Consider the following 27,908-nt stretch of genomic DNA (forward strand, 5'->3'; position numbering starts at 1 on the left):
TTAATTTCTATAATAGATCCCTTAACAATGTATTGATTTCAATCTCCCCCTCTTTCAAATCAAGCTTTAATCTGGACAGAAAGGCAACACGTGCGCCGTGCACTTCGCCTGAAACTATGAATGACCAAATAACCCAGCTGAAAATTAGGGCTATTAATAAATGGAGCTATTCGTAAATAGCTCGATCTCTACTTGTATAAACTCAACTCGAGTTTTATTTGTTTAATAAACGAATCGAGCATGAATATTTAGACTTATTTATCAAACTCGTATAAATTCGGCTCAACTCGTATAAGTTCATTTTTATTATTTTATATAGTTATTTTTAATGAGAACGTCTTAAATATTTAGAAGGATAAAAGGGAATTCTCTTCCTAAAGTGTAAGTATCGTTTAAATTCTTGTGATTGTGAGACTTGATATAGATATATGTGTTTGTGTGTGTATGAAAATGTATATATATACTGTAAAACATATATATATATATAGACTTAAGATTGGATTGTTTAAGATTTTAAAGAAGGTTATAAGTTATGATATTAATAGTCCATTCATGATAAAAAATAATATATGATTTATTACAAATACAAGGTTCATGAAGTTAAGTTTAATAAGTTTATAAATAAAAATAAATATATGTAATTAACACGAATGATAAAATCTTAAAAATAATTAAGTAACTAATATTTGGCATGGATTTACGAAAAAAAAGACAATGACGATACTTACTTTATATAAGGAATGAATAAGTTAATTGATCAAGTGCTGAAGAAGCTTGAGTTTTTGTTCAAACAATTAATGAACCAATTTTTATTTAGTTCACTGATAAACTTGAGCTTGGCTTGTGTTCGAAACAAAAATAAATGAATCAAGCTTGAACATTCATTATTCGGCTTGACTCGGCTCGATCACAGCCCTATTGGAAATATATGAAATACTCTTGTAGGTCTTTTCCAAATGTCTATCGACTCCTACCAATCTCTCACGGCAAAATCCACCGGTTCTCCGTAGAGCTTTTAATTCCCAATCTCCCATTTCTATTTCTCCTGAATACCCCTCTGGATCTTTACCATATTTTCTTCTTCCGCTGTGCTGGCGGAGACTATAAGTCTGAGTTTTGGTGAATCGACTTTGGCGGTCAAACCAGGTTTTTTGGGTCGGGTCTATTAGCGTCGCAACGTAGCATACCCACAATCTACGGCGGTCTGGAGAGTAAAGCAGCGGCAAACTACGTTTGATGCGGGTGCTAGTCGGAGCTGTCCTATGACTCCGGTGTCTGAGGTTGACTCGGGCAGAGGGGAAGGAGAACCGAAGGCCACGATGTCTGCTTTGAGATAGATGGAGGTATTGCCGGTTATTTCACGTGGGTTGGTCTCAGATTGCAGTTGCCAGTCTGGGTTTGTCTCAGCTGAAGTGGGAGAGAGCACCGAGTTGGTGGAGTTCAGTCCTGATGTTGGAAAATGGTCTTCAATGACTTTATCGGAAGCTGGTGGAGGTATTTTGATGGCTCCTCAGACCTCCTGCTTGTCGTTGTGCCCTGTGTTTACAGAGCTAGTGGATCACAGACAAGAAGAATGCAATCTTGAGCTGGTGGTATTTCTGTCAGAAGAGGATGAAGTGGGTGACTATGCAATAGAAGATTTTCCAGTGGAAAAGCAAGTGGAGAGTTGTGAACCGATGGTATTAACACTGTTGGCAGTAGAAGGTATAGATGGGCAGAGGGTGTCTCCTAGATGGGTGGTGGACAGAGTCAAGAATATTTATCAAATTATAGGATTATCTTGTGAAGGTTTTGAGGATAAATTGGTTGCAATATTTGAGGAGATTGAAGTTGCCAGAGACCGTTCTTTGGAAGGTTCCGAAACAAAGTTTCCGTCTTCTTAGAGGGTGAAAGGGCAGCAGGAGTTAAATAGGCTGGCTTGGTCCATTAACTATGAGAAGAAAGGGGTACAATATGTTAGTGAAAGACATAGGGGAAGGGGCCCATCTCGCTCTTATGAAGCCTAAAATATTAATATGGACCGTTAGATGGCTTAATGCGATTGAAAAAAGATTGGAGATTAGAGGGCTTCTAAAGGAGTAGAAAGCGGATATTGTCTGCTTGGTGGAAACTAAGATGTCAGTTATTTCAAGGGAGGTGGTACGAAGTGTATGGAGTTGTTGTCATGTAGATTGGTGTTATATGGGAGCGAATGGAGCGTCGGGTGGGGTTTTGTTAATGTGGGATAGAAGGGTGGTGGAGAAAGTGGAGGATTGTGTTGGTAGATATACCGTTGCTTGTTCTTTGTGCAACACTGATGATAATGCAGTATGGGCGTTTGGAGGGGTTTATCGCCCGAATGATGACAGGGATAAGACGGATTTGTGGGTTGAGTTAGCTGGCTTTATGAGTTGGTGGGAGATGCCTTGGTGTATTGGGGGAGATTTTAATGTGGTTCGTTTCCTAGTGAAAGGTCTAGTGGTGCCGGCTTCTCCGCAGCTATGGAAGAGTTTTTAGACTTCATCTTCATGCAAAATTTAGTGGATCTACCACTTGAAGATGGCCAGTTTACTTGGTCAAATAATCACGAAGATCAAATATGGTCTAGAATCGACAGGTTCTTAGTTTCTCTAGAGTGGGAGGAAAACTTTCCTGAAGCGACACAGAAGAGATTGCTAAGACTTCTTTCCGATCACTTTCCTTTGTTGTTGGATTGTGGGGCTCCTAGAGGGGAAACGTATATTTTAAATTTGAGAACATGTGGCTGAAATATGAGGGTTTTGTTGAGCAGGTTAAAAAGTGGTGGTTGTCTTACGAGTTTTCGGGTTTGCCAAGTTTCATTTTGGCTAATAAATTGAAGGCTTTGAAGACAGATTTGAAGAAATGGAATGAAGAAGTGTTTGGTGATATAGGGAAGAAAAAGAAAGAATTATTGGAGGGTATTCGAGAGCTGGATTTAGTTGAAGAATGCCATTGCTTAGAGGAGGACGAAAAGGTTCGAAAGATTGATATGTCGAAAGAATTGGAGAAGACTCTCCTTTTTGAGGAAATAAGTTGGAGACAGAAATCTAGAGCTTTGTGGTTGAGGGAGGGGGACAAGAACACAGTTTTTTCACAGGGTGGCCAACTTGCATCGTAAATTAAATCAAATAGACTCTGACTATAAATAGTGCAATTTCTAGGAACTTTGTGGAGATAAAGGAGCATATAGTCCAATATTACAACAATCTGTATTTTGAGAATTGTTCTTGGCGGCCTAGGGTGGAGGGCTTATCTTTCTTATCCATGGATGCGGAGGAGTGCATTTGGCTAGAAAGAGCGTTTGAGGAGGAGTTGTGGGATGTGATCAGGGATTTGAATGGAGATAAGGCACCGGGTCTTGATGGCTTCACTATGGCTTTCTTTCATAAGTGTTGGGATATGTTAAAAATTGACATTATGGATGTTTTTGCAGAATTTCACACTCGAGGCAAGTTTGAGAAGAGCTTTAATGCTACTTTCGTCTCTCTGATTCCAAAGAAGACTGGTGCCATGGATGTGAGAGATTTTCGCCCTATTAGTTTGGTAGGGGGGATTTACAAGATTATTTCCAAAGTCCTTGCGAACAGGTTTAAATCAGTTTTGAGCAAGATTATCTCCAACATTCAGAATGCGTTTATAGGTGGTTGACAAATCTTGGATTCAGTGCTTATTGCCAATGAATGTGTGGATAGTCAAATTTGATTAGGAGAACCTAGGTTGCTATGTAAGTTGGATCTGGAGAAGGCTTATGATCATGTGAATTGGGACTTCTTGCTATATTTGTTGCACCGTTGTGGTTTTGGGGAAAATGGAGGGCTTGGATTCGGTTTTGTATTTCTACGGTGAGATTTTCTGTTCTTGTGAATGGAACCCCGTCGGGTTTCTTTAACAGCTCTCGGGGTTTGCGGCAAGGAGATCCTCTCTCTCATTTTTTGTTTGTGGTGGTTATGGAGGCTTTGAGCCGGATGCTGAGTGCTGCATTGGATTAAGGCAACTTGACTGGGTTTTCAGTGGGATCCAGGGAGCCTGAGGCCTTAGTTGTGAACCATTTAATGTTTGCTGATGACATATTGATTTTTTGTGGGGCACAGGAAGAACAAATTCGCCATCTGAGATGTATCTTCCTTTGCTTTGAGGCAGCTTCGGGTTTAAGGATTAACTTAGGAAAATCAGAAATTGTTCCTATTGGTGCGGTAGAGGATGTCGAAGGATTGGCTCACTTACTTAGATGTCGGGTCGCTTCTTTGCCTATGACATACTTGGGTTTGCCATTGGGTGCTTCTTACAAGTCCGTGTCTATTTGGAACGGTGTTATTGAGAAAATGGAAATGAGATTGGCTGGATGAAATCATATGTATTTGTCAAAGGGTGGGCGGCTAACTCTTCTTAAAAGTATGCTTTCCAACCATCCTACTTATCTCTTGTCGTTGTTTCCTATTCCAGTGAGGGTGGCTAATTGTCTTGATAATATTCAAAAGGCTTTTCTTTGGGGTGGCATTGGGGATGAGGCCAAATTTCATTTAGTGAAATGGAATAGGATTTGTACTCCATTACACTCAGGTGGGTTGGGAGTTCACAATTTCATCCAGTTTAATCGAACACTTCTGGGAAAATGGTTGTGGAGATATGGTAGGGAGAGAGAGGCTTTATGGCGATTGGTGATTGACGCAAAATTTGAGAGCCTCAAGGGTGGTTGGTGTTCGAAAGAGGTGTCAGGTTCCTTTGGAGTGGGTGTGTGGAAACATATTAGGAAGGGGTGGGAGAAATTTCGCAATTTTGTTCGTTTTGAGGTGGGGAATGGAACACATTAGTTTTTGGCATGATTGGTGGTGTGGGGATAGATCCTTGAAGCAATGCTTTCCAACTCTTTTTAGTATAGTGAGGAACAAAGATGCAATGGTGGAGGATAATTTGGCTGTTCATAATGGTGTTATTTCGTGGAATGTTCTTTTTACGCGACAAATCTAGGTTTGGGAGTTGGATATGGTCCTTTCTTTCTTCGATCGACTGTACTCCATTTCGGCTCGACATGGAGAGGGTGACAGGTTAGTGTGGAATCCCTCTAAAAAAGGTTTATTTGAGGTGAGATCCTTCTATGAAGAGCTTATTAGGAAAGATGGTCCATCTTTTCCATCTTTTCCCTGGAAGAATATATGGCGTGTTAAGGCTCCAACAATGGTGGCTTTCTTCGTATGGTTAGCAGCTTTGGGCAAAATATTGACGCATGATAACTTGCGTAAGAGGAATGTTATAGTGATTGAGTGGTGCTGTTTGTGTAAGAAGAGTGGGGAGTCTATTGATCATTTGTTGCTTCACTGCGAAATCGCCCGGGATTTTTGGAGCTACATTCTTATTTTATTTGGGGTAGAGTGGGTTATGCCACGAACGGTGTTGGAGTTGTTGAATAGTTGGGGGGCGGCGATTGGGTATGATCGTGCTAAAGAAGCTTGGTGGTTAGCTACTCTGTGCTTATTGTGATGTATTTGGAGGGAGCGGAATGCGCGGCTATTTATAGATATAAAGACATCTATGGTGGAGTTATGGAAGCGGTTGCTCAATACGTTATATATTTGGATAGTATCCCATCATAACTATAATGTTTTTACTTATGTAGACTTTTTAAAATTATTTTCTACTCGTTCCTTTTAGGGGTTCTTTTGTATACTTCCCGTGTATAAGGGTTGCGCCCCTCTGCGCTTATTTTTATAAATTGCAATTACTTATCAAAAAAAAAAAATTTCTTTTCTAGTTTTGGAGAATTTTTGTTGGGTCAATGTTGAGTAATTTTAGAAGTCACCCTTGTGTCTCTCTAAAAATGAAACGGCTTTTAAAACTACTTTTGGATCAAAATTCAGTAATGATCTATCACAAATCAAATGGTAATTTTAAAAGGCAGCCCTTCACAGCTTGGCCAGCTCCTAGAGCGAGGGAGATTTACGGTTTTGGTTCTGAAATCCCGTTCTTCCAACCAAATCGGTCTGATGTAGTGAGATGGGGAAGAGATTTACTGTGGAGGCGAAGTCTTTTGCTTTCGTGGTTTTGGATGGGGCGTCGGTGCTGAGGGTGGTGGAGAAAAGAAAAAGCTTTTTGGGCAAAGTTGTCCTGAGTATTCAATGCTCAAAATGGCTAGCAGCGACGTTGGAGATGCTGTTGGGTATACCGGAAGAACAAGATTTTATCAAGTCATTCCGAGAAGGCTCGAAAGTTCTGATTGCTCGGACGGGTGGGAACAGAGCTGGGCGCTTCTTAGAGGCGACAACCTTTGGGCTGGGCGGTCGGAAAGGGTTCATCTTCATCCCTGAGGGTCGTGGAAGGAGGGGATGGCAGAAATTCTCCGGAGAGTTGAGTAAGGCTGTCGATTTCCTCTCTGCTACGCTGGGTACAGGGCTAGGTTCCTCGTCTTCATTGACCAAGAAAGATGCGAAGGTTTTAGGGCCGAGTTTGGGTTTGGTTTCAAAGTGGACGGGACCATCCTTTGCGGAGGTGTTGTGCTCGGTTCCGTCCACCGCTGTGAAAAAGTTGCCCTTCGTGGGGGATCATCGTTCTGAGTTGAGGGCTTCGTCGGAGGAGCCGGATGCTCTTGTTCCCCTCCCGGCGACGAGTCATGCTGAGCAAGTCCTGAGCTCGGCAGTGGGTTGTTTCGCCTTGGAGTCTCGTCCTTCTGACCCGTTGGTTAAAGACCGGCCGTTTGAATCGCTGGGTAAAAAGCCGTCTCCAAGTTCAAATTCGAATTTCGAATTTTTGATGTTGCGCACGTGGAGCAAGTTGGTCAACGATTTGAAAGTGGTCTTGGGTCGGGCTATTAAGAATTTTTTGGGCCGGTTTGTCGGGTTTGGCCTAGGTCGAAAACGTTCTGGTTTTCGTTTGGCCCAACTCTTGCCGAAACCTAAATCCCGTTCGTCGAGAATCTTGCCGGAGTTGACGCCAGAGTCTTTTTCTGGGTTGTCTCTCATTCGGCCTCCTCCTGGGGGTTTGGTGGTTCCTTCGTCGGGGGAGGGTCTAGTAGCTCCAAGGGCGTCTCCTTTTCCGGCGCCGTCTCTTGCTCTTCTTCGGCCGGAGCCTTCGTTGCCGGCTGTTCCAGGGGCTTCTCTGGTTCGGACGTCTTCTTCTAGGTTCTCTCTGGATCGTCATCCTCCTGGGGGTTTGGGGATTCCTTCTCCGGAGGAGGATTTTCCAGCCCCAGGGGTGTCTCCTGCTCTTCCAGTGCCGGTGCCGGTGCCGGCTGTTCTAGGGGTTTTTCCGGTGCCGTTTTCCTTATTGGGGGGAGGGTCTAGCTGTTTGAAGGTAGTTCCTAGCCGGGTTACTGCCCCTAAGCTTTTCGGGTTTCCCCCCTCGCCGGCTCAGGTGTCCCTTCCTCCGGTGGTCCAGGTTGTTTCTCTGCCGGCTCAGGTGTCCTCTGCGGTGCAATCCTGATGGTGCTTCTCGGACGGTCTCTCAACTCACGACCCCTCCTTCCATTGGAGCCACTGAGTTGGGAGAGAAGTTGCGCTCTTCTTTCCCCGTGGTCTCGAAGCCATTTCGAAGTTATATCAAGAAGGCGAGGATACTTAGGGAAGGGGTTTCGTTGAAGTGGAACGATGTGCTTCTATCAGATTCCTTGAAAGCCTCGAAGTTGGTTGCCGACTTAGCTGTTAATAAGGTTGCGGTTGCAGAGCCTCCAACGAAGAAGGTTGCAGAGTCTCCAGTGAAGACGGGCATTCTTAGAAAGGGGTTTCTTAACCCTCGCCCAAAGATGCCAGCTACTCCCGCTTCACCTCGGAAGGTCTTCGATGTTGGGATGGTTGGGCCTTCCTCCCCTCCTAAAGGTTGTTCCATTTCTTCACCTATTGAGAGTAATAGTTTCTCCCAATCTTGGAATTGGCCGATCGGTTTTGATCATAACGGGGAGACTGTGGTTTGGGAGGAGGACGTTGATCTTTGGGATGTTTCGCCTTTGAATTGGGCGTTAGAGGGCGCTTTTGGGGACGAGGCGTTGGCCATTCGGGATGCCATGGAAGAAGAATTTCAGCGTGACAAGATGATATCGCGCCAAAAGTCCAAAGGCAAGAGGGAGCTTCTAAACCTGCATAGCTATATCAACTATGGCGACGCTAAATCTTCCACTAGGCGTAGGAAAGGAAAGGGCCTTATGTTGTAGAGTTATGTGCCTTTGTGTGTTTGGGTGGGTTTGTGGGCCATTCCTCGGGTTTGGTTTTTGCTTGGATTATTTTGAAGGGTGTTTCTCTTGGGTTTTTCTCGGGTTCTAGGGTTTTTTTTCTTTTGGGTTTAGGGGGTCTTGTTGGGGGGTTTTTGGGGTTGGTTTGGGTGCTTTTAAGGTTTTTTTTTGTATTCGGGGGTTACTATTGGGGGTTTCTTTTGTTTTGTGAAGGTTTATATTATGCTTGTTAGGGGTTTTCTTGTGGGTTCCTTGTGGTTTTATTGGGTTTTTTATGTGGGCTAGCTGAGTTGCTTCTGTGTATACATCCTGCGTACTTAAGGGGCGCCTTACGCTTTTTTAATGAAATTCTCTTACTTATAAAAAAAAAAATTTTAAAAGCCACATCATTTTTGGATGGATACAAGAGGGACTTGTAGCATTACTCATCAATGTTTGGTAGAAGGTTATTTTGTGTTATATAGGTGTGTATGTTTGTGGGTTTGGGGCAGGAATGGGACAAGGGTTTTGTATAAATAGATGCTCAATGGTGATTGACGCACCATTGAGGTTTCCCCATCAAGAACAACTTGGTTCCCTCTCCCAATTTGCTGGCTCCATACCATTGCCATGTAAACCATGTTACAGTTCCATTACTGCCACCATGGAGAGCTTAGTCCTATGATGCTCATTTAGAGCTATTTGCAATTGCATTAGCCAAACTTGGAGTTGTGATAAGTTTCATAATAATCAAGCTATTGAATCTTAAATTTGGAATCAAATCACTAGCCTTCTGATGGTTGTTATTTTATTGAATCCATCAATTAAGTTTACGATAAAAGAAATAGGATTGGTGCAATGGGTTGGATGGGGCTGCTGAGAATGGAGAGTTGGGTGAGAATCTCGTCTATTCTGAGACAGTGCAATGTGCGAAGGGGTTGTATTCCTTTCTAGGGATTTCTTGTGGGGGTAATGAGAAAAAGCTTATGGATCTTTTGACAGAGCTGGAAGAGAAACATGGTCATGAGGTCTTGGTTTCTCCTTCTGAACCAGAAGGGAGAAGGGAGCTTAAAAACTTGGAGTGTTCTATCAATTTTGATGCTAGAGGTGTCTGTTCTAGCCGGGGTAAAGGCATGACGGTTCTGTCAGAACAAGGTATTTGTTCTAGTCCGGGTAAAGGCTTTCACCATTCTGATGAAGCCTAGGGCTCGTGGGTTGTGGGTGTATTGTTGTAATTCTTGTTCTTGGATGGGCTGCAGGCTCTCTTTGCGGGTGTCCTTGGATGGGTTCTTTGTTTTTTTTGTTTTTGTTTTTGTTTTTGGTGTTCCTTCTGTATACTCTCCGGTGTACTTAGGGATGCTTCACACATTTTATAAAATTTGCCATTACTTATCAATAAAAAGTTTACGGTAAAGGAAATAAATTGTTAATTTTGGCTGGAAAGCAGGAACTCTCTCTCTCTCTCTCTCTCTCATGCTCTCATGTTCCTTTTGGCTTTCACTTTTAAAATTCAACAGTCACTTATGTAGTCAAGTAACTTTCAAGCCAATGGTACAAGGCCCATCAATTAATGAGGTAGTCATACTTGTACATACTTGATTTGTATAGCCCATTTGCTGTGTTCACATATGGTATGCGTTATTCATATTTCCTATGTCTACAGTCTTCATATTTGGTCTATAACCCCACAGGGATAGAAAGACACATTGTATAAGTGAGGAAGTTGAAGTGGGGTGTCAATACCATATTCCTACATTAAATTGGGTGGATGGGCCGATGGCCTCCAGGCCGAATTGCACCAGTGCAAATCCTGAGAAAGAAGTAATCGTAGCATTAGTCAGGATGCTTTGCATCGTGATGCGGAAGTAGTCCTTCTCCAGCCTTGGTTTGAGCCTGTGACAGCAGTCCACAGCCATCCAAAACATCGTTGTTGTGCTGGCCACCAGCTTCCTCGCTCCTGTTACCAAAGATAAGGGTTGTGTGGTTTTCAGTCCTGTTGTGCGTTAATTGATAGTTGTCAATCAGGTTGAAGATAAGAGGCCTTAACACGTGATTGGGATGGGGGTCTTAACACTATGAAATAACCTTAGGGGTAATATGGTCATTTCATCTAGTAATGAAGCAATGTTTGAAACCAGTTTTTGAATTATAGGGTTATTAATGCAACTACAACACAAGACTCTCATTCCAAGTATGAGTCTTGTGCGGCACAACTCTATCCGAAAGTGGTTGATAAGAATTCTATCTCATCCGGTCTCATCCAGACTCCTGGTTCTAAGTTAGAGTCCTAAGTCTAATTGTATGCTAAATAGATGGGAGTTAAAGAGTCCTACTTTCAGTATGTATAGGAGTCTTAATCTATTATGATCAGCGTGTATAGGAGTCCTAGTCTATTATGCACTCTTGTAATTCTCCTATAAATATTCAATGAATGCTCAGCTATAGAGTAAGGTTTTACAGCCTAATATATTTGTTCTATCAAGGGTCGATTCAGAATTGGAAAGTTTAGGTAGAGAATTGCAAATAAGGTGGTAGTTTAAGGGGAAAAATTTGCCCTTTTTTAAAATATGACTATTTGCTTCACTCCATTAATGAAGTACAAAGATATTTTCTATACAGAGCAATGAGTTTTTTTTGTTTATGATTATGATTATTTTTAATTTTTTTTTTCAGCTGAAAAAGAAATTGATGTAAAGCATTTGGTGCCTCAAGTTTAACTGTGTAGAGAATATAAGGTGTAAATTATTTTGTTGAGGTATCTTCATATTTAACATTTCAATATTTCACATATAGTCCCAACTTTTTGAAACTGCCCTGTTTAATGGTAAATATTATCAGTGGGTATTAATGGAAAAGGAAAATAGCTAGGAATTGTTTAATGGAAATGACATTAATGACACTAAATACTGAAGAGGAAAAATTTGCAGACGGCAAAAGAAAGCAAGGAGAGGGAGGGAGGGAGAGGGGGAGGGAGGGAGTGATATTAAGAGGGAGGTAGTGATATTAGGAGGGAGGGAGGGAGGGAGTGATATTTCTTAATAATTTCCACAACTCCGAGTTCATCTATATTATTTTAGGGAGGGAGGGAGGGAGTGAGCGACATTTCTTAATAATTGCCACAACTCCGAGTTAATCCATTTTATTTTGGGGTTTCGTACTCATCAAAAAATTTTAGGGTTTCACAATATGACCCTGTAAGTTGGAACATTTTGTTTTTAGCATGGAGATCTTGAACCTTTGAGGTGTCATTATATATTATTCTTTAGCATGTGGGAATAACTGAATGGAAACTTATTTGAATTTTTCTTCTCAAGATTTTATAGACTTCACAGTTCACACCGTCGCCCATCTTCTCTTCTTCTTCTTTGCTCCTCCTTTCTTCTTCTCTTCTGAATCTCTAATCCACGCCCAGTGCCACGCTGACGACGCCCACTCCTTAGTGCCCACACCAGCTCTCACCAGACAGCTACTGAACAAGGGGGTTGTTGGTTTTTTTGTCTTCGGCTGGTGGGTCTTGAGTTTGGGTGGCACTCTCCTCCGGCGATGGACGTTTGAGTCTTCGGTTTGCTAGAATGGAGCGGTGCTTCTCCGTGGAAGCTAAGCGTTTCTCCTTTTCGGCTAAGTCTGAAGTGGCAAACTTGCGTTTGGAGGAGAGGAGAAAGGGGTTCTGCAGGTTCGTATTTTTGGGTTTCCAAGCTTCTGCTTGGCTGTTGGCTACCATCGAAGAGGCTTTGAATGCTTTTGTGAGGGATCTTGTCAAGTACTTCAAGGAGGATGTGAAAGTTTTGATGGTTCGTGGGGGTGAGAATAAGTCCGGCCGCTACTTATAGGTGGTTGTTTTCGTTGAAGGGGGTCGGAAAGGGGCTATTTGGATCCCTGAAGGCTGTAAAGGTGGGGGCTGGGCTCGGGTTGCGGGTGAGTTGCAGAAGATGATCTCCTTCCTAGGTACTAAGGACCGACTGCCAGACTCTGAGGCATTTCCTTTGGTTTGTTTGGGTGGCTCGCCCAGTCGGCTGGGTGGGTCTCATCCTTCCTATGCGGCTGTGGTTCGGGGGGATGCTGTCCCCCACGTCAAACATGGGTTTGTTTATGGGTTACGGGGTTCGGATGTTGATCTGCGTGGGTTGGACTTGTTGCCGGAGTCGTGGTGTAGGGTGGTCGACGATGGGCGTGTGGCGGTCAATTGCTTTGAGCTGGAGGAGAATCCGCACGAATCGACGGATAAATCCATTTCACGAGGATTGCCGTTTGATCCGTTGGATAAAGGCTTGAGTGTCCGTCCGCTGGGTAAGAAGAAGACTCTCAATTCTCACTTTGCACAAGGCGTATATTCTTCTAGTTTGAATTTGAATCTGCATGAGTGGTCCGGATGCTTGCCAGTTTAAATTTGGCTTTGGGCCGGACTGTCTGAAAAATTATGGGCCGGACTGTCTGGAAATTTATGGGCTGTTCTGCTGGGTCAGGATGGGGCCCCAAATGTAGGAGGGTCCGTTTGGGTCGATTCTTGAATAAACCCAAACTTAGAGCCTCGCTCCAGTCGGATACCTCTGAGTTTGTGGGTCTAGTGTTGACGACCGTTTTTGGGCGCTCTTCTTGGCCGGAGGTCTCGTCCCCGGCAGGTTCTGGGTTGGTTACGGCCTTGTCTTCATTCGGGATTGGGTCAAGTAGCTTGCAGGAGCCTCGGGTTTCTCCCCCTTCTCCGACGCCGATGTCTTTGCCTCTGGTGGTTCTGGATTCTCTTCCAGCTCCGGCTCCTCAGCCTAGCAGCTCAAGTGTTGGTGTTTTGGTTGCTTAGGTGGCCCCTGTTAAGCCGCCCGTTCCTTTCGCCCTCCTCCCTTTGCTGGTTTCGGAAGTGGTACCTCCGGTGACTATTGCTAGGTCTGATTCTTTCGATGGTCCTGGGTTTGCTGCTGCCCCTCTGCCTAGCAGTTCTGGGTTCGCTCTTCCGGGTTCTATCCCCTTGCTGGTTGGGTCTGGGTTGGATCCTTACTCCTTGTCGTCTCAAGCCCCTGCGGCACCAGTAGAAAAGAAGGAGTTTGCGCAAACCCCTGCGGTTCCAGTAGAAGAGAAGAAGTTTTCTGAAGGTTTGGAGGCTCCTAGTCGAGTACTAGAGTCTGGTGTTGCCCCTCCGTTATCTGCTGGAACGACTGAATTGGCCGAGAAGATCTCTTCAGTTGAGAAGTTGACGCCGGAGAGGGAGCTCCCTTTGAAGAAGGTTACAGAGCCTCCATAGGAGAAGGATCCGCCTTTTGTTTGCGACCAGAATTGGGAGAAGGAGGCTTGGAAGAAGGAGGCAGAGCTTTGGGGGAGGATCTTTGAGATGTATCCGGGGTTGACTGAGGAACAGAGATAGAGGCTCATTGAAATTTGGGGCAAGATGATAGAGCGCAAGAAACACGAAAGTAAGAGGGAGCTTCGAAATCTACAAAGTTCCGTCAATTACAGAGACATTAAAGCTTCTTCGAGGTGTAGGAAAGACAAGGCCATTAGGTCGTAGGGTTGTATGCCTTGGGGGTTCTTGTGGGTTGTTCGCAGGTGCTCTTTCGGTTTTTAGGTTTTTCTTGGTTAGTTTTGGGTGCGTTGCTTTGGTTCTTTTGTGGGTTGTCTTTTGGGTGTTATTTCGGTTTCTAGGTTTTGTCTTTGGGGTTTTTTGTTGGGTTTTTGTTCGGGTTTTTTTGGGTCAGCTTTGGCTCTCCTGTGTATACTTCCTGTATACATAGGGGCGCCTTACGCTTTCATTTCTATAAAATTTTACTTATAAAAAAAAAAAAAAAAAAACTAAATGGAACCTTTTATGTTTTTAGACCTGCAAGTGATTAATATTTGCGGGTGAAACTATCTTAAACTTATTGATGGAGGTGTAAACTTTTTTTTTTTTTTTTTTGATAAGTAATCCATAAATCATGGTTCCTTAATATAATTTCAAATATTACTGCTCATTGTCTAAAAGAGTATGGATTATGTGCACATGCATTTTATTAGTATGTCATCTCATGCTTTCAAATTGGCACGGTTAATTGTAGATTTCAAAATACCGTGTGAATTTTGGAATAAATTTCTCTTTTCTCCTAAGCCATTATGTGTCTAGAACAACTTGCTTGTTTTCTTGGATGCTAAACAAAAAGACTTATTATGGAGGATTTGGTATGAAATACTAATTCTGCTGCTATAACCATAAATTTGAATTTTTGAACAGGTTCTGAGCCCCACATTGCAGTTTTATCTCACCCATCTATACATATTCACACAATGGTACTGCTGTGGAGATATTTTAATATTTTAGTAGATTGGTCTATTTTGAGCCTACCATATTCTTTTTATTACTTATATATATATATATATATTTTGTATTGAATCTTCAGACACAGTGGCCAATTACCCCTCAAGGCTTACCGAAGATATTTCGCCCCATAATGCTTTTGCTCAAGCCGTTAATTCAGTTTTTCATGCTTCTCTGGTTTCTTTGTGTAAGGATACCTTCTCCTGATGTTTTTATTGTGCAGGTGAGCACTCATGTTTCACTTGAGTATATTGTGCTTTTTATTTAACAACTTTGTGGCATATGTGGTTGTAGTGGCCATTGATTGTTAGGCCAAAAAGAAAAGGTTGGCCGTTGATTGTGATTGTATTTATTATTCCTTGTATTTCTTTCGTATTTATGTTTATGTTTCTGCCTGCGTGGAATATGAAAGAGTCCAAGATTTCTTATGATGTATATGGATAAAAGTAGTTGTTTAGCAAAAAATTTACTCGTAACTTTTGTTATGACAGAGGAGGTCAATTGATAGCTAAATACAAATGATCGGGTACTCATTTGTAAGTCATGTGACCTTTTCTGTTGTTAAATGCTGATTATTTTACCGAGTTATCTGGGGGGAGACTATGTGTCCAACATTGCATAGTTGTTTCCTTTTCATTTTTCATTTAATACATTGTTATTTGACTCGTAATAAAACTTATTACTACACTTTTAACACTTGATGAAAAACGAACGAAATTAACATGTGGATATGGTGGCTTGTGTGCCAGATACATACTCTTTTGTAAATGAAGCAAATTGCTATTCTTAAAGATAATAACTTCTATAAGGACTTGGCATAAACCAGGTCCTATGTGCCCTCTAATAGCAGCAAGCCAAGTCAGCTTGTAACACCAAAACCCATTAGGACGAAAACACTAGATAATCTCTCCTATTCTTTTAAGAGAAACCCATCTGTGTAACCATGGACCCAAGCCCCATCCCCTTTTAAGAGAATAAATGCCACAACCTCCGGCCCTCCACCGAAAGCAACGCTACCGCCCTATGCTTCTATTTATTTCTCTGTTTCGATTTCTTCTTCTTGAAATTTCATCTGCGTGTGCATTGGAATTTCGCTGTTTCTTGTTGGAACGCAAGTTTTGGTTGGATCGCAAGCTTAAATTCTCACTTGATGGTGGGCTTTAGCTTGTTTCAACTGAGTGGACTATTTTGTCTCTTGCTTTGGAGTTGCTTTGGGTGTCGTGTGTGTCTGATTGAAGGCAATATTTCTTAAGTTGTGGTGTGTTGTGATTCTCCATATTGTATCTCATCTTGGTGGACGATGGATTGCTAATTAGTGGGTTGCACCACTGGAGCAACATCGGCAGAATGGGGGCGGCGTTCGATGGAGGAGAGGATCGGTGGCATTTGATTCAAATGTGGGATTTTGTTGATAGGTTGAAGAAATAGTGTAACATCTAGTGTTTTTGTCTTAATAACTTACGGTTTTCTACGCTTAGGTGTTTATCTCCTATTGGAGGGCATAAAGGACCTGGTTTATGCCAGGTGCCTTTTGAAGTTATTCTCATTCTTAAAAGCAACGTCTCCTCAATCATCAACTAAATCTAATGTCACAATTACATTTCCATAGCTAAATAATATTTTCCATGAGAGAACTTGCAAAAGTAATTATTTATGAGTCATAATGTATCATTAAACGTGTTTATACCAGGTTGTATCAATTGTTCTGTACATCTCCCTCTGGTGATTACTAGAAGAGCTACTTCATGAATAGTTTTTCGTGGATGACTCCTCCCTTCCCTCTCCATGTAGGGAGGTTTGTAGTTGGCTGTTTAAATTTTCAGGTGCTTTCGAAGGTGGTGGGACTTATGTTTGGAGAATGACAGATTATTTTGGGACATGTTACCAGTTCACTAGATGAAGCTTAGGCTCTATCAAAACCATCTCAAAGAAAGTCCATTTGAATATGCTACAATCTTCGAGCTACACTGGCTGGTAAATGGAAAAGGGACAAGAAGTACGTAGGTAAACTGGAAAGCGTGCTCTTGACAAGGGTTAGACGGCCGCCACGAGAGAAATGGATATTCTTCCAGCTAGCCAATCTTCTTTCCATTTTCTCAACTACCTCATCCCAAATAGCTTTTGACTTGAAAGAAGCGCCCAAGGGAAGACCCAAATATTTCAACGGCAAAGAAGAAATACTACAATTCAGAATGTCAGCCAACTCTTTTTGATGCGGTACATGGCCCACCACAACTAATCCTGATTTCCAAAGGTTGACCTTCAAACCCGAAATAGCCTCAAAGCACGCGAGAATGTGCCCCAAATTAAGGATCTGGTCTCGATTTGCATCACACATAACAATAGTGTCTTCTGTGAAGAGAAGATGAGAGATCTCCAAAGCGGCTGCGTTTTGGAGGTCGACTCGGAATCCAGATAAATAGCCCCTAATTGTAGCTCTAGACAACATCCTACTAAGAACCTCCATGACAATCACAAACAGGAGAGGCGAAAGCGGGTCCTCCTTGGCGGAGGCCCCTAGAGCTCGGAAAGAAACCATGCGGGCTGCCGTTAATCAAAATCGAGAAATGGGTCATGGAGATACAGTGTTAAGGACCCGGGTTTGAGACCGAGTGTCTGGTTTGGTTATGGGAAAGGCTGCAGGATCTAGTCTCCTAGGCTTACCTATGATGGGCGTAACAAGGGATACGAGGTATTTGAGGTACCTCTGCCTCCTTCAACTACAAGAGTTGTTTTGATAATTTTTCTGCATGCCTTTATTCATTCGAATCCCCATATAAATAGGGTGAATTACAAATACAGCAGTAATTGCTTGATTTCCATAATTTTGGGAAAGTATAATTCCCTTAATTTGCTTCCTATAAATCAGCTACTAATTGGAAAGTAAATTCCTTATTCATAGGCTACAACTGGGGAAACACAACCCCTTATTCTTAGGACTTTCCTACCAAAAAACCGTGCTCCTCAAGCACAGCCTTTTTTCCTCTCCTTCCATCTTTGTCTCAGCCGCCACTGTGGTTAGCATCAGAGTTTGCTAGGGTATTTTTGCGCCTAACATAAGTGCGTAACACTCATTCCCCCTTAAAATGACCCTTGTCCTCAAGGGTAAAAGTAGGAAAGCGAAGCTTGAAGTCCGAGAGAGATTCCCACGTGGCATCAGCTGGTGAAAGGTTCTTCCAGTGCACCAGTATCTCCTTATTTCCTTGCTGGAGTCGCTGGTCAAGGATGGTTTGGGGTGTCAACTGACTATCGCCTGAAAGGAGGGGAAGATCATCATGTATTGGAGTGCCAACTCCTACCAATTTCTTGAGAACTGAAACATGAAAGACATCATGAATTTTGGCTTGGGGGGGTAGAGCCAATCGATATGCTATTGAACTGATTTTCTTGACAATGCGGTAGGGGCCGTAGAACTTGGGAGCCAATTTCTGGTTATGTCGTTTCTGGAGAGATTGCTGCCGGTACCCTTGGAGCTTCAAGTAAACCCACTCACCCTCAGAAAATGATTGCTCCACATGGCCTTTATCATACACTTGCTTCATTCGGTTTTGGGCATCCAATAATTGCTGCCGCACTTCTTGCAGAATTTCGTCTCTGGCCCTCAAGGTATCTTCAACTGCAGCCGACTTGGTGGTTCCCGAAACGTAAGGCAACCGAGGGGGTGGAGGCCGCCCGTACACAATCTGGAATGGAGTCCGCTTGGTAGCCGAATGATACCCCGTGTTGTAACAATATTCCACCCAAGGTAGCCACTTAGCCCATTGTTTGGGTGAGGAGCTGGTAAAACACCGCAAGTACATCTCAATGGTGTGGTTAACTACCTCCGTTTGACCGTCTGTTTGAGGATGATAGGCGGAGCTGAAGTTGAACTTGGTCCCATGGAGGCGGAAGAGCTCATGCCAAAAAATTCCAGTAAAGACGGGGTCCCTGTCGCAAACAATAGATGCTGGAATTCCATGCAATTTGAAAATTACCTCAAAGAAGGTTTGAGCCACCTATACCACGGTGTAAGGGTGCTTGAGGGGTGTAAAGTGCCCATATTTTGAGAGGCGGTCTACAACCACAAAGATGGTGGTTCTACCATAGGAAGAGGGCAACCCATCGATAAAATCCATGGATATGTCCGACCACACGTGCTCGGGAATGGGCAGGGGCTGCAATAATCCAGCAGGCTTGGTATTTGCAGCTTTGTGGCGCTGGCAGGTATCGCAATTTTTTATGAAATTGCGTAGTTGTTGCTTCATTTGAGACCAATAAAAAACTGACCTGATACGTTGGAGGCCCTTGCGATACCCCTCGTGAGTGCAGTTGTGAAATTCTGCGATGATGGCTGCTGCAATGGGGGATACGGACCTGAGATAAATCCGATTTTTGAAGTAAATGAGTCCTTCCCGTACCTGCCACGGTCCCTTGATGTTTTGCTGCTGGATTTTCTCGGACAATTTTATAAGATCAGGTTCGTTTCGGACTTCTTGCTGGATGGGTTCGATCCAACTAGGGACAGGTGAGGATAAGGCCAAAAGAGCCCCTTCTGGCTGTCGAGAGAGAGCATCAGCCGCCTTGTTGTCATGGCCCTTCTTGTATTCTATGACGAAGTCGTAGCCCATAAGTTTGATCAGCCACCTCTGCTGCGCCTATGTGGCTATTGTTTGATCCCACAAGAACTTCAAGCTACGGTGGTCAGTTCGCACTACAAACCTGTGGCCCAAGAGATAGGGGCGCCATTTTTGGACTGCGGTGACCAACGCGAGCATCTCCTTTTCGTAAGTGGACAGGACCAGGTTACGCCCATGGAGGGCTTGGCTGAAGTATGCAATGGGACGTCGGCCTTGCATCAAAATGGCCCCAATTCCGAAGCCGGAAGCGTCACACTCAATTACGAACTGCTGGGAGAAATCTGGTAGGGCTAATACCGGAGCTTTGGTCATCGCTTCCTTGAGTAGCGAGAAGGATTCTTCAGCCTCTTCGTTCCACCCGAACGCATCCTTTTTTAGGAGTTGCGTCAAAGGCCTATCAAGACTGCCGTAGTGCTGGATAAATTTACGATAGTAGCCGATGAGGCCGAGAAAACCCCTAAGTGCCTTGAGGTTATGAGGTTTCGGCCATAGTAGCATGGCCTGGATTTTTTCTGGGTCTACTGCAACCCCATTTCTATCAATGATGTGGCCCAAATGTTTTACCCTTTGTTGCCCGAAGCTGCACTTCTCCTTCCGAACATACAAGTGGTTAACCTTCAGGATCTCCAAAACCTCATTGAGGTGCTGCAGGTGTTCATCCCAAGATTGACTATAAATGAGTATGTCATAAAAAAAAACAAGAACGAACTTACGTAAAAGGCTGCCGAAGATGTCGTTCATCAGAGATTGGAAAGTCGAGGGGGCATTCGTGAGACCAAAGGGCATGACCAGAAACTCAAAGTGCCCGTGATGTGTACGGAAAGCTGTTTTTTCTATATCTTGCTCCCTCATCCGGATTTGGTGGTACCCGGAACGAAGGTCAAGCTTAGAAAAATACTGCACTCCCTGTAGTTCATCCAACAGCTCGTCGATCAAGGGAACCGGGAACTTGTCTTTGATAGTAATCTTGTTGAGGGCTCGATAATCTACACATAACCGCCACGAGCCGTCTTGTTTCTTAACCAGCAGGACCGGAGAAGAATAAGGGCTGGTGCTTGTTCTGATCACTCCGGTGTTCAACAATTCTACAATAATCTTCTCTATCTCATTCTTTTGATAATGGGGGTACCTATATGGTCTCACATTAACCGGAGAAGACCCCTGGATCAAGGGAAGTTTATGGTCATGACGGCGCATTAGCGGAAGCCCCTGTGGTTCTCCAAATAAGTCTCGGAATGCCTCCAAGAGCTGTTGCAATTCTGGGTCCTCTATGATCGGGCACTGCTGTTCTACTCCCAGTTCAACAGCCAATAGTTGGAGTAGGATACCTTCTGAACCACGCCGCAGCTCCCTTTGCATTTTCTGCCCTTCTATCAATCGGTTACTAGGGGAATTTATCCCGGTCAGCAACACCTTCCGCCCCTGCCATGTGAAGCTCATGTGCAGGGATGGAAAATTCCACAGGATGGGGCCAAGGGTCTTGAGCCATTGGGCCCTAAGGACTGCGTCATACCCTCGGAGGTCAATAAGAAAAAATTCTAGTATGAATGAGGCACCTTCTATCAGAACAGGGATCGCCGAGCATTTGCCTCTGCTGGAAAGCCTTTCTCCGTTAGCAACCACCACTTCAAATGCCACGTTTCGGTCCGGTACCAATCCCAACCTTTCTGCCAATTGAGTGTTGAGAAAATTGTGCGTGCTCCCCGAATCAGCCAACAAAATCACCCGTACCCGCTGGATGGTTCCCGAAATTCGCATTGTTTGCGGGGTTGGCACCCCGTAGATGGCGTGAAGGGAAATCTCGGGAATCTCGAACTCCTCCTCTTCTTCCACTTCACCTTCTCCAGCCGGACTGGAATGCCCAGCTTCCTCTTCATAAACCCTCTCAATTAAGAAGAGCTTTTTGCACCTATGCCCGGGCGAGAACTTATTGTCGCAGTTGAAGCAAAGGCCCCTATCCCTTCGATCCTTTAATTCCGATGGGTTTAACCTTCGAACCACCGGGGCTCGGCTTCGCACCAGATTTGTGGAGGGTAATGGGGGCACGTTCGGCGGGCCAGTGGTCCTCCGAGGCTCAAAAGAACTGGGACTCCTCCGTTGGGACAGTAGCCGCGCCTCATACAAGCGGGCGAGCCCTACTGCTGAGGTGAGCGTCGCGGGTCAGGATGCTTGGACCTCTGGCCTAATGCTCTCCTTGAGACCGCTGATGAACCCGCCAACCTGCTGTGCTACTGAGAGTTGACCCGCCCTGCTCAGCAATCGTTTGTACTGACCCTGGTATTCTCGCACTGTCCCAGTTTGCCGCAACGTCGTTAGGTCCCCAAAAAAATCATCAAACTGCGTTGGGCCATACCTGATATGAAGACCCTCCTTCAATTGTTCCCATGATGCCCCTTCCTCCGTTTCTTTAAAGAGTTGGTACCACAATTGGGCCTCGCCCTCCAGGTGGTAAGCTGCCAGCATCACTTTGTCCTCTTTCGCAGTATTCTGGAATTCGAAGAATTGCTCCACTCTACACACCCAACTGGTCGGGTCTTCGGTGCCCTCGTATTTGGGGAAATTCAGCTTGGCCACCTTCGGAAAGGAGCCGCCTGAATCTGTTCGGCTGATTGTCTTGCTTGAGCATACGCCGGATGAACTAGCGGATTTGTTAGCCTCCTCCCTTTGATTTTTTTGGAGCTGATTGACAATGATGGCCAGCATCTCCCCCATCTGCTTCATGAGTCGCTCTTCCATCGTTCCCACCTTCTTCTCCAAGTTCTCGATCCGTTGCTCCACCATGCTGAAGCCTGGCTTTGATACCAAGCTGTTAAGGACCCGGGTTTGAGACCGAGTGACTGGTTTGGTTATGAGAAAGGCCGCAGGATCTAGTCTCCTAGGCTTACCTATGATGGGCGTAACAAGGGATATGAGGTATTCGAGGTACCTCTGCCTCCTTCAACTACGAGAGTTGTTTTGATAATTTTTCTGCATGCCTTTATTCATTCGAATCCCCATATAAATAGGGTGAATTACAAATACAGCAGTAATTGCTTGATTTCCATAATTTTGGGAAAGTATAATTCACTTAATTTGCTTCCTATAAATCAGCTACTAATTGGAAAGTAAATTCCTTATTCATAGGCTACAACTGGGGAAACACAACCCCTTATTCTTAGGACTTTCCTACCAAAAAACCGTGCTCCTCAAGCACAGCCTTTTTTCCTCTCCTTCCATCTTTTTCTCAGCCGCCACTGTGGTTAGCATCAGAGTTTGCTAGGGTTTTTTTGTGCCTAACATAAGTGCGTAACATACAGGAGGATATCCATTTCCTCCTTTTTGAACCAAAGCGAAGACACCCTAGAAGATAGGAGAGGAAGTCCCATTTGACATGCTCATAGGCTTTTTCGAAGTCCAACTTGCACAACACACCATGAATTCTAGATTTCGATATGATGTCTAGACACGTGTTAGCTATAATAGCTGAGTCTAGAGTTTGTCTCCTCCATCTAAAAGCATTCTCATTATTTGAATTGAGGGAATCCAACACCTGTTTCATTCTAATAGCAAGGACCTTAGCCAAAATCTTATAGATACTCCCCAACAGGTTGATAGGTCTGAAGTCCCTTACTAGCGAGATATGGCACTTGGTTATCATCTTATTTGGAGTCTCGTGGGTTATACCTAGCCATATCCTAAAGCTGTTTCACTTTAGGAAGACTCAAGCCTAGGGACATTTCAAAGAGGTCATCTGGAAAGTTATCTCTACTTTACTAATCTGGAGCATTTGGAGAGAGAAATCGGCGCCTTTTTTAGGATCGCGAGTCTAATGTGTTACAATCAAAATCCTCATTTTTTAGATCTCTTTTAGCTTGGGCTGTAACTTATGTTCCTAATTTTTTTTTTCTCTAATCTTGTAGATTTTGTTAACTTTTTAGATTTTCGACTCTAATAGGGTCATTGCTTCTCTTGTATACTTTGCGTGTACGAGAGCTTTGCTTCTTCTTCTAATAAATTATGATTCATAAAAAAAAATGTTACTGAAATATTTGGTAGAACATATTGGCACAATGTGTAATTGCTTTAATCATGGAGTATCTGGATCAATCTCGTTATTGTATGTCATGAAGATGGATAAATTGGGATAATCACACTTTGGCTCCTTTGTTACTGGTCATCATTTAATTTATTGAGAGCCTCTTGTCTTCAATTTTTCATTCATTTTTAGCCACTTCTTTGAAATTTTGTATGCTTTCGATATTTTTGTGTGTATCCAGGATTCTTGATTTTTCATTTCTGTTTTGGTATGCTAATCATTTGAGCTTGAATGCTCTCTTTCTTTGTAGAATCCTCCTTCTGTTCCAACCTTAGTGGTTGTAAAATGGGCAAGCTCGCTGAGGCATTCTGCATTTGTGATTGATTGGCATAATTTTGGATATACACTGCTTGGCTTGTCCCTTGGGAGAAGTAGTTGTTTTGTCTCTGTATATCGTTGGTAACAATTGATTTGTTTCTGAGTTTCAATTTGTTTATGGTGTCCTTTTTTAGTAGTACAATATATATATTTTTTTTCCTGGACACATGTTTAGGTTTGAGAAACGTTATGGGAAGATGGCAGATGGTTCCCTATGTGTGACAAAGGCAATGCAACATGAACTGGCTCAAAATTGGGGGATTCAGTAAGAGGCTTGGCTCAAAAGTTCGCAGTTTCATTTTTCTTTGTTTTTTCCATTATAAAAATTTTACTTAATGAGAATTTCATATCTTATTCTGGTCAAATTGATAGAGCTACTGTGTTGTATGATCAGCCTCCTGAGTTTTTTCGTCCTGCTTCGCTTGAGGAAAAGCATAAGGTGAAGCAAATATTTCTTTGTCAAGTTCTTACCAAGCATGTTTTTATTGAAGAATTATGTCTAACATGGGGATCACTGTAGTTATTTTGTAGAATAGATAAAAATCTCTGCGAACCTCTTGGAGTACGGGATTATGTCCACAATGGTACGCGTAAGTTTTGACTATTTTTTTTTTCTGCATTTAATTGAGGTTTAGTTGAAACAACCTGTTTGGTCAAGTTACACACTTCTTGCAGGAAGTTTAGGAATAGGGAACCATGCCCTAAACGAGACCCTGTTTACTACCCAGGTTGGCACTGACATTTTCTTGAAGCCAAACAGGCCAGCACTTGTTGTAAGCAGTACGAGCTGGTGATCTCTTCTTCCTTTGATGAATCTATTGATCTTATGATTTCTGAATATTTATTGCCATAATCTTTGAATTTGGTTTGGCATGTCCCATTATTATGTTATGTTATTTATTTATTAATAGAATTAGTGCTTCTTCAGCTGCATGCCCTTCATTAGCTGCTATGGATTATTTGACATTAATGCATTGCATATGGTGTTTTGATTATTATCTTTTCTGTTCATTGAAATTTCTCTTCCTTCTGCAGAAGATGTTACCCTTTATTTGCTTCATTTTCCAAGTATCCTCTCTTTTTTTTTTTTTTTTAATAACTATTTTTTTTTTTTTTTGATAAGCAGAGAAATATTATAAAAAGTATAAAGGTGCACCTAAACATACAGGGGAAGTATACAAAAAGGACAGCAACACAGAAAAAGAAACAAGAAAGAACGAAAATAGAACTCGCAAAACCCAAAAACAGGAGGAAAGCTAAGCACCCTAACAGGAATCAGCCCACAAAACCCAGAGAACAATACATAACAGCAAGGGCTCTCTTGCCTTTAACCGGCTAGAACCAAAACCCCTGACATCATAATTAATCGAGCACTCCAAGTTCTTCACCTCTCTTCTCCCGTTACATTTAGGAGTGGAGATTGAAAACTCTTGAAGATGCTCTTCATCAATTTTAGACATTAAGTCCCAAAAGCCCTTCGCATTTCCCTTGTGGGAGACCCCTAGTATTTGAAAACAGAAATCACCAACCCCTTCAAAATCACCTCCCCTTGAAAATTCACCCACCTCTGAGGAACACGACAACAGAGGAGGGCACCCAAACACTAGAGAGACCATAAGCCTCGACGGGGCACCAACGCCCAACATCTTCTCACCCACAAACTGGGACGACGGGAGAAGACCTGTTACCTTGGGTTAGTCCATGGATCCGTCGCTTCAAGTCATATTTCAAAGCAGCATTCACCACTTTGGAATATGTCTGAGCAGCTGCATCCCAAACCTCTTTTGCCGTACGAAGAAACAAGTATCCCTGACTGATTTCCGGTTGCACTGAATGCAACAAACATGACATGAGTTCGAACCTTGAATTCGTCATTTATCTTCTATTCCAATTAAATATTTTACGTGTTGGGCCTCACCTATTAAAATGGGAGTTTGAGCTCACATGTGAGGGATAATAGAATTTGAACTTCAATGATTTGTATTGATGTGTAGTAACATATATATAGAGAAAATAGTTACATGATCTTTTGATCAGTTAAGTAAACCTATCTAATGTTTGAATTACAAACATAAACCTTATCTAGCTTATCTAGAGTTTGAACAGCATTCAAACTCTCTATTTTAAATATTAATCCTATCTATTAGTTTGGAGTCTACACTAGAGAGGAGTCTTCACTTGAACTTGGACAAGATTCTGCGGATGCTGAGGTGGCAGTAGTGATGGTTTACAGCCCCCCTCAAGCTAATGGGGACGGAACAAACCATAAACTTGTCACATAGGAAAGAAAATCGAACAGAACTGAGACCTTTAGTGAAGATGTCGGCAAGCTGATCATGAGTGCTAATATACTTGATGGATATATCACCATTGAGCACTTTTTCACAAATGAAATGGTAGTCGACTTCAATATGCTTAGTCTTAGCATGATAAACATGATTAGAAGCAAGAGCAAGAGCCCCAATATTATCACACCATAGACGAGGAGTTGAAAACAAAGGACTACCAAGATCCTTAAAGAGCATACGCAACCAAAATAGATCGGTAGTGGCAAGGGCCATAGCACGATATTCAGCTTCTGTGCTTGATCGTGCAACCACTGTTTGTTTCTTGGCAGTCCAAGAGATTAGAGAGGAGCCCAAAACAATACCAATACCAGTCGTAGAACGACGATCATCCGGATTACCTGCCCAGTCAGAGTCACAAAAGGCTTGAAGAATCAAGGGACCTTTGGTGTACCATAAGCCGTGATCAATAGTCCCTTTAAGATAGCGAATGACTCTTTTAGCTGCTGTCCAATGAAGGGTAGACGGAATATGCATGTGTTGGCATAACTGATTTACAGAAAAAGCAATATCCGGATGTGTTAAGGTACAATATTGCAAGGCACCCACTGTTTGGCGATAGAGAGTAGTGTCAGTTGGAGATAAGGGATCACCATCTGCATTGGACATCTTGGAACCAGCAAGGCAAGGGGAAGAAAAAGGCTTAGCACCCAACATTTTAGACCTGGACAGCAAGTCGGAGATGTATTTAGCTTGCCTCAAATGTAAACCTTGAGAAGACCGAACACCTTGGATGCCTAAGAAGAAACCTAAGTTGCCGAAATCCTTGAGTTTAAAAACCTGCTGAAGCTTAGTAATAACAGAGGCAATATGGGAGGAAGATGTTCCAGTGAACAGGATATCATCCACATATATTAAGAAGTAAAGGTGTACACTTCCCTCATGAAACACAAATAATGAATTGTCAACAGTAGAAGAAACAAACCCAAAGTAAAAATTATTCTCTCTTGTCTAATCATTCCTTGTGGATCGATCTCGGACTTACCGTGATTTATTACTTGCGAAAACCTACACTTGGGTTTGCACCCTTTGTGGTCCAACAAGTTTTTGGCGCCTGTCACGCGGGTGACCCGGGTTTGATCCCCTGCAACGGCGCCAAAAACTTGTTGGACCACAAAGGGTGCAAACCTAAGTGTAGGTTTTCGCAAGTAATAAATCACTGTAAGTCCGAGGTTGATCCACAAGGAATGATTAGACACGAGATAATAATTTTTACTATTTTGCAGAAAAGAAAAATAAATAAAATAAATAGGAATTTTGCTTTTGGTTTCTACTTGAAAGTGGAGCAGAGGAATATAATTTAAATTAAAAAGTAAACTATAAAACTAAAATAAATAAATTTGATTTTGAAGATGATATTAGAAAAGACTAGGGTTTCAAGGATCCACCTAGTATTTTATTATATATTCATGAGACATAAAAAAATATAAAATAGATTAAACATGGGTTAATTGAGTATTTGATTTCAAAAACATGAAACAATAAATTAAGCATTCAATATATTTTCGAATCATAACAAATCAAACAAAGTAAGCATTTGATATAAACAAAAATTATAAGGAATCAAAATAAACTTGTCCCATTAAATTACTCTCAAATAAAAAATCAATCCCACAATTTAATCATTCATCTATGAAGAACAAACAACATGGTCTCAAGAATACATGATAAAAATACTAGGCTTCACCTCTAACCCTAGCTAGAGGAAAGTCACTTGAGCCTTACTCTTCCCAAAAGGCACCTCAAGGGAAGAAGTTTGCTCAAGGCTTATAAAGCCCACAACCCAGGCATATCTTGGCAATGTGAGACTCTTAACACGCCCCCTCACGTGTGGCATCTTTTTGGCCAAACACGTGTTCAACATCGGGAGGGAAGGCCCAACATTGTCCAAGGGCTTGTGGCTTTGATACCATAATAGAATTTGAACTTCAATGATTTGTATTGATGTGTAGTAACGTATATATAGAGAAAATAGTTACATGATCTTTTGATCAGTTAAGTAAACCTATCTAATGTTTGAATTACAAACATAAACCTTATCTAGCTTATCTAGAGTTTGAACAGAATTCAAACTCTCTATTTTAAATATACATAATCCTATCTATTAGTTAGGAGTCTACACTAGAGAGGAGTCTTCACT

General features: G+C 42.6%; 1 protein-coding gene across 2 annotated transcripts in view; it reads left to right on the forward strand.

Annotated features, from left to right (window-relative positions):
* LOC133875709 (UDP-glycosyltransferase TURAN) overlaps positions 1–27,908 on the forward strand; it is a 51,447-nt gene that overhangs the window by 14,567 nt on the left and 8,972 nt on the right. Inside the window, exons 4-10 of one of the 2 annotated variants that reach the window (XM_062313917.1) lie at positions 14,331–14,386; positions 14,497–14,637; positions 23,356–23,504; positions 23,599–23,688; positions 23,796–23,862; positions 23,944–24,013; positions 24,099–24,213. In XM_062313917.1, the coding sequence (XP_062169901.1) occupies positions 14,331–14,386; positions 14,497–14,637; positions 23,356–23,504; positions 23,599–23,688; positions 23,796–23,862; positions 23,944–24,013; positions 24,099–24,213 (688 nt within the window). The remainder of the gene's footprint in view (positions 1–14,330; positions 14,387–14,496; positions 14,638–23,355; positions 23,505–23,598; positions 23,689–23,795; positions 23,863–23,943; positions 24,014–24,098; positions 24,214–27,908) is intronic. The other variant, XM_062313916.1, reaches the window with a different exon arrangement.

Source organism: Alnus glutinosa, chromosome 8 (assembly GCF_958979055.1).
Source record: "Alnus glutinosa chromosome 8, dhAlnGlut1.1, whole genome shotgun sequence".
NCBI lineage: Eukaryota > Viridiplantae > Streptophyta > Magnoliopsida > Fagales > Betulaceae > Alnus > Alnus glutinosa.